The 7,500-nt window shown below is 46.3% G+C and overlaps 1 protein-coding gene across 1 annotated transcript in view; it reads left to right on the plus strand.

Moving 5' to 3' along the window:
* The window catches only part of LOC143289508 (alpha-1,6-mannosyl-glycoprotein 4-beta-N-acetylglucosaminyltransferase-like), a 13,385-nt gene extending 8,360 nt beyond the window's left edge, over positions 1 to 5,025 (plus strand). Inside the window, exons 6-7 of the mRNA XM_076598499.1 lie at positions 990 to 1,316; positions 4,707 to 5,025. Of these exons, the coding sequence (XP_076454614.1) occupies positions 990 to 1,316; positions 4,707 to 5,009 (630 nt within the window). The 3' untranslated portion in view covers positions 5,010 to 5,025. The remainder of the gene's footprint in view (positions 1 to 989; positions 1,317 to 4,706) is intronic.
* Positions 5,026 to 7,500: the final 2,475 nt, after the last annotated feature.

Raw genomic sequence — 7,500 nt, forward strand, 5'->3', positions numbered from 1 at the left:
CCTTCCTCCAGTACACCCAAACTCTCCCATCCCCCTCGCCAACATAAGATAAATTATCACCCGAGGTAATAGAGCTGGAAAACGGTATTTGTCAATAACACACACACACACACACACACACACACACACACACACACACACACACACACACACACACACACACACACACACAATGTCGTTGTCGTTGTGTCTCTGCCTCTCTGTTTTGTTTAGTTAATTAACAATCTGTTTGTTTGTTTATTTGTTTGTATCTATCTGTCTGTGTGTTTCTATCTGTCTACCTATCTATCTACTTATCTATCTATCTATCTATCTATCTATCTATCTATCTATCTATCTGTCTATCTATCTATCTATCTATCTATCTATCTGCCTGTCTATCTATCTATCTATCTATCTATCTGCCTGTCTGTCTATCTATCTATCTATCTATCTATCTATCTATCTGTCTATCTATCTATCTATCTATCTATCTATCTATCTGTCTATCTATCTATCTATCTCCAAAATGGGATGTTCTACCCTACTATTCATTTGCTCATTCATTCATTTAATCATTTGTTCGTGCACTTGTTTATCTATTTATTTATTTATTCATTTTAAACATTTGTTATTTATGATTATACAACCTTCATTCATTCATTCATTTAATAACAGCCTTCTTTTTCTCTTTTTTTTTAACACCAAAGAAACGTCTCCGTTCCCCGTTAAACTTTACTGTTTTCATTCATTCTTTCTTTCAGTCAATCATTCCTTCTTTCTTTCCTTCATTCCATGCTACAAGTTCCGCCCTGTGTGTGTGTGTGTGTGTGTGTGTGTGTGTGTGTGTGTGTGTGTGTGTGTGTCTGTATGTGTGTGTGTCTGTATGTGTGTGTGTGTGTGTATGTGTGTGTGTGGCTTCTGTGTGTGTGTGGCTCTGTGTGTGTGTGTGTGTGTCTGTGTCTGTCTGTGTCTGTGTGTTGCGTGACCCTGGGGTGACCGACTCACAGGTGATCCGCCGCGGGGGCAACCTGTTCTTCCACCAAGGCAAGTTCTCTTCCCTGGCCAACGTGACCCGCAAGACGGATCATCGAACCTCCATGCTGCGCGCCTGGGCCCCCGTGGTCAAGAAGCACCGTGGCCACAGCAACCCCGAGGCGGACCTGTACAGCAACGTGGCCGTCTACCGGAACTACGTCATCCGCGCCGCCTACGACCTGGCCACGGAGGCGTTCTTCTGGGGCAAGGACGTGAAGGAGGGGGACGACGTCACGGTGGTCTTCAGGTCCCCCCAGCCCGTGGCCCGCATCCTGGTCGACACCGGCATCTCCGATAAGGTGAGTGGGGCAGAGAGGGAGAGGGGTGGGGTGGTGGTGGTGGGTGTTGAGGAGGGTTGAGGGGTGGGGTGTGGGGAGGGTTGTTGGTGGGTCGGTTGGGGGTGTGTGTGTTGTGGACGGGATGGGGGTGGAGATGTGGGGATTTTGGTGTGGTTTGGGGGTTCGAAAGCCTGCTGATCCAGTGCCAGCTACGCTGGACAGGGCACGTTGTCCGCATGACAGACAGCAGGATCCCGAAGATGCTCTTGTATGGCCAGCTGAATGAAGGCCATCGCGAACTAAGAAGACCCTGCAAGCGCTTCAAGGACACCTTGAAGACAAACCTCAAAGCCTGTGACATAGAAATCGTTTCCTGGGAAACTGATGCCCTTGACCGTTCTCGCTGGAGGATGCTGTGCTCTAGTGGCATAAAGACGTTTGAAAACAAGAGAACACTAGCCATTAAGGAGAAGCATGAGCGAAGGAAGCAGGGCTCAACTTCTGGAAACCTTTTCCCTTGCAACACCTGTGGGAAGTGCTGCGCATCTAGAATCGGCCTCTTCTCCCATATGAGGACACACACCGACAGATAAGCCTGCCTGCCTACTCGTCCGACGGGAGATTCCATTCAGGGGTTTGGTGGGGTTGGTGTCGTATAGGGGGGAGGGAGGGAGGCGGGGTTGGTGGTGTTGGGGTGGGTTGTGTGGGGGATTGTTGGTGGAAGGGGTGGGTGGCTGGGGATGGGAAAGTGTGTGGGGGAGGGGGGGGAGCGGTGGGGGGCGGGGGTATGGGATTGGGGAAAGGGGTGTGGGTGCGAGATGTGCAAGAACGAAGAGGGGTGCTGTGAGGAGGGTGGTGGTGGGGGTGGAGGTGTATGAGGGAAGTGTGGAGGAAGGTCAGCAGAGAACGGGAAGTGTAAGAGGGGGAGGGTGGGGGTGCTTGAGGGGGTGGGGGGAGGGGGTGTTGTTTTAGGGGGTGGGGGAGATGTGTGTGAGATTTTGACAATACTCGCATAATTTGCGTCCGAACTTTTAGATATTTTGCAGACTTGTTGATAATACCCTAAGGTTACTCATGAATTCAGTTTCTCTATCACTGAGAAAATACTTGTCAAAAAGCGGTTCACTTTTGGGGGGACAACCGATATATATATATATATATATATATAGATATATATATATATGACCAGACAAAGCCATGAATAAACAAAGCCTCAAAGATATACATCAATAAACAAAGCCCTAAATATATATACATGAATGGATAAACAAACAAACAAAGAGAGAAGAAGAAATTCAACCCTTTTTTTTCCCCTTCTGTGGTGTGAGGGGAACAATGACAGTAGATACTGAATCTCTACTTCAGTCCAACAATGTCACCGAAACGAAACAAACACTTCAGCGATCTCAATCTTTCTCCTTCCTATATATACCAACTGACTTAGTGTGGAGTGTTGGCCGAGAGGTAACGCGTCCGCTCAGGAAGCGAGGGAATCTGAGCGCACTGCTTCGAATCTCACAGTCGCCAGTATTTTCTCCCCTTCCACTAGGCCTTGAGTGGTGGTCTGGACGCTAGTCAATCGGATGAGACGATAAACCGAGGTCCCTAGTGCAGCATGCACTTAGCGCCCGTAAAAGAGCCCACGGCAAGAAAAGGGTTGTCTCTGGCAACATTCTGTAGAAAAAATTCTGTTGGATAGGAAAACAAATAAAATTGCAGGCAGAAAAAAAAGAAAGAAAGAAAGAAAAAAAGGGTGGCGCTTTCAGTGTAGCGACGTGCTCTTTCTGGGGAGAGCAGCCCGAATTTCAAGAGAAATCAGTTGTGACTAAAAGAGTAATACAATACAATACAGTACAATACAGTACGATGCAATACAATACAATGTAGTACAATACAATACGATGCAATGCAATGCACTTTAATACATTACATACACTACAATGCAATACAATACAATACAATACAATACGATGCAATACAATGCAGTACAATACAGTACGATGCAACACAATACAATGTAGTACAATACAATACGATGCAATACAATGCAATATAATACATTACAATACACTACGATGCAATACAATACAATACAATGCAATGCAATGCAGTACAATACAATGCAGTACAATACAGTACGATGCAATACAATACAATACAATACAATGCGGTATAACACAACACAACACAACACCACACCACACAGCACCACACAACGCAACGCAACACAACATCACGCAACTCAACACAACACAACACAACGCCACGCCACGCCACGCCACGCCACGCCACGCCACGCAACACAACGAACATGGAGTCCCACAGGGATCTGTTTTAGGCCCAGTGCTCTTCACACTGTACACTGCTCCTCTCGCTGAAATTATCAACCGCCATAATATCAGTCATCATTCTTATGCTGATGACACACAACTCCAGAAGGGTGATACCCCTGAAAAATTGTTGTCGCTCTTGCAAGAAACATCCAACTGTTTCCTGGACATTCAAAACTGGATGACTCGAAATATTTACAATTGAACGCGGACAAAACTGAAACGATGATCATAGAAACTAAAGAAAAACTGTCTTCCATCACAATTGACACAATCAAACTTGGCAGTACATCCATCCCTCTTTCGACGTCAGTCAGGAACCTTGGTGTTGTCCTTGACAATACACTGACATGCAAAAATTTATCAGTCAGACATGTCAGTCCTGCTACTGTCAACTGCAGCGCATCAGTGCCGTCCGGAAATATCTGCCCACTGACGCAACATCTAGACTTGTCATTTCTCTCATTCTCTCTCGCCTTGACTACTGTAACTCTCTATTGTCTGGTTTGCCTGATTCATCCATTCAGTCCCTTCAGCGCATACAAAACTCTGCTGCCCGACTCGTCCTCAGAAAGAAAAGATCTGAGCACATCACTCCTCTTTTGCAACATCACTGGCTCCCTGTCTCAGACCGAATAAAGCACAAGATCAGCACTCTATGTCTGCGGCTGGCTTCACCTCTACACTCCATCTCGCTCACTACGATCGGCTTCGGATCCACTCTGTTTACGCATACCCAGATTCAAACACTCGACTGTTGGCCGCCGTTCTTTCTCTGTCTCTGGACCCTGCGATTGGAATGAACTTCCTCTTTCGCTTCGTCAAATCTCCACACCCAGCTCTGTCAAGTCTGGCCTTAAAACCCACCTCTTCCCAAAATAGCCTCCCTTGCCTGCCCTTCCTTGTCTTTAGTTTCTACAGTTTTAGAGTTATGCATGCGTGTGAATGACTGGTGCGAAAGCGCTTTGATTTGTCTCTGCACAAGATTCAGCGCTATATAAATACCATTATTGTTATTATTATTACAACACCACACAGCAACAAACAATACGTGGTTGTTTTGTTGGTTTTTTTCTTCCAGATGGGCCGAAGACGGGACTTCGTGAGGAACGGGACGGTGGAGGTTGGGGAGAAGGCCTACGTGGGTCTGCAGGGCCGGAAGGCGCTGTGCACAGACACGCGAGTCGTGGGCAGCTTCGTCAACGGCCGCTTTGACCAGTCCTTGATGCCGATGGACACGGCGCATGCGTCATCGTCGTCGTCGTTGTCTTTGTCGTCGTCTGTGTCGTCGCCGCTCGTTCGCTGCTTCACCATCGTCATCACCCAGGCCCAGAAAGAGTGGGTGGCCATTCCTGAGATTGTCGTCTTCCTCCGAGGGTCGTAGTGAGGAAGAAAAGGGGGTGGGGGTGTTGTTTGTTGTTAGTGGTTTTAGTTTTGTTGTTGTTGTTGTTTTTGTGGTTGCTCGGTATTATTATCATAAGCCGCGATAAATATATAAGGCTACAGTTGGGCCAACAGCAAAGTGAGAGGTGTGTTTCCTTGCTTGGTTTTGCTGTTTGTTTTAGTTTTGTTGTTGTTGTTGATGCTACTCGGTTTATATCACAAGCCGAGATAAACTACATTCAGTTGGGCCAACAGCAAAGTGAGAGGTGCATGATCTTAGCTTGCTGTGACTCTTTAAACGAGGTGACTAAGTTTGCGCTGGCTATTAGTGCTGCAGTCTTGGGGGCTAGATGGCTCTGGGGGACCATCCCAACGCCGACTGTCCTAAAACACTCTTGGCCGAGAGAGTAGGGGTGGAGTAACTCGGGCAAGGAACACTGTCCACGATAGTTATTGGCCCAGGTAACTGGGACAGCTTTTGCCTCTACTGCTGTTCTCTGATGGTTATAGTCGGACACGACTGACTATCTTACGATTATGTTGTTGGTATTGTTTTTGGTGGTGGGGTGGGGAGGGGAGAGAAGATTAAATAGCACCTGTTCAGTCTTTGCAGATTCGTTGTTGTTGTTGTTGTTGTTCTGTTATTGTTATTATCATGGTCATCGTCATCATCATCATCATCATCATCATTATCATCATCATCATTATCATCATCATAATCATCATTGAGCTTTTCCCCTTGCTTGGGGTTTATGCACCCAGGCTAAGAAAGGATGGATGGGGATTTCTAAAATCGTCGTCTTCCTCCGCGTATCCAAGGGAGGAAGAGTAGTATGGTGGTTGTTGTTTTGGGGGAGAGGATTGCTAAAGGAATCTCGGTAACACATCTTCAGTCTTCGAGGATTCGTTTGAATTGTTGCTGTTGCTGCTGATATTACTATTATTGTTCTTGTTGTTGTTGTTGTTGTTCTTATTATCATGATGATGATGATGATGATGATTTGTGCATTTGTTGTTGCTTGTTTAATTGTTTGGGTTTGATGCAGGGGTTTGTGGTATGGTGGTGGTAGTGGCTGTGGTGCGTGTTGTTCTGTGTGTGTGTGTGTGAGAGAGAGAGAGAGAGAGAGAGAGAGAGATCCTCCCTTACCTTCCTCACCACCACCACCACCACCCTCTCTCTCATTAAAGTGTGATACAGTGGACGATATGTTTTTTTTTTCTTGTTTTTCTTTTCTTTTTGGGACTCACTTCCGTAAACATTAGGAGTTTATGCAACCACCACCACCACCACCACCCCTGTTTGTGTGTCTTCCCACTGTCAGCAGACATCTCTGTGTGTCTGTGTGTATGGCGTGATAAACTTTACCACTGGCATTTTCCCCGAAAATACCTTCATCGATGTTAAATGTGGTGTGTTTGTTCTTTTCAATGATGGCCTTCCCACCCAACTAGGGAGATTCTGCACAGCTGCATTGTCAGCAAATGTTGTGACAATGTATCAGTCACTGAAAGCACCTTGAAGCAAGTGGAATTTCCTTGTTCAGTTGTACACACAGAAACGAACTTTGAAGGTACTACTCTCTTCGCTGATTAATCTCCTGTCATATATTTTTAATGTGTGTTTTTTTAATGAAAATTAAAAATATCTTTATTGGGTTGAACGAAATTTTGTCACTTGTGGATAAGAAATGGGTGGATGCACACAGCTGTAGCAATATTTCAACGGAATATTTGGCATGTGCGGGTTTCTTTGCCAAAGAAGTACATAGTGTCACCTTGGGTGGTAGGGTTGATCAATAAGTCCAGGGGTCGAATCTGACGACGTATTGGCTAAAGCCCTTAAGGTCAATAAGTTCAAGGGTTGAATCTGACGACGTATTGGCTAAAGCCCTTAAGGTCAATAAGTTCAGGGGTCGAATTTGACGACGTATTGGCTAAAGCCCTTAAGGTCAAAAGGTTCAGGGGTCGAATCTGACGACGTATTGGCTAAAGCCCTTAAAGGTCAATAAGTTCAGGGGTCGATTCTGACGACTTATTGGCTAAACTCCTTGAGGTCAATAAGTTCAGGGGTTGTGTCTTGATTTGGCCGAGGTTGCATTGTTCAAGGGGGGTGGGGGTGGGGGGGGTGGCCTGATGTCCTTTGAAAAGCAGGAGCGCTTATGGACGTTCGTGTGCCTGCCAAGTTCACGCATGGTTTTGTCCACCACCACCAACCCCAACCACCACCACCACCATCCCCTTTCCGCCTCACGTGCGTTCTTCAAGGTGGGGTATGTGGACAGGGTTGGTGGGGTTTGAGGAATGTTAGGATGACATGGAAACCCCTAACCGGCAGGGTAAGGGCGGCTTCTCATCAGCTGAAGAATGTCTGGGGATCCAGAAATCTCCACGATTTACATCAAGATCAGGATCTTCAGATCCACAGTGAGGCCTGTCCCAGTTGTTCTCTGGAGCAGAGACCTCACGGGAGAATCACTGTCACCACCATGAAG

The sequence above is a fragment of the Babylonia areolata genome, chromosome 14 (genome assembly GCF_041734735.1).
Source record: "Babylonia areolata isolate BAREFJ2019XMU chromosome 14, ASM4173473v1, whole genome shotgun sequence".
Taxonomy (NCBI): domain Eukaryota; kingdom Metazoa; phylum Mollusca; class Gastropoda; order Neogastropoda; family Buccinidae; genus Babylonia; species Babylonia areolata.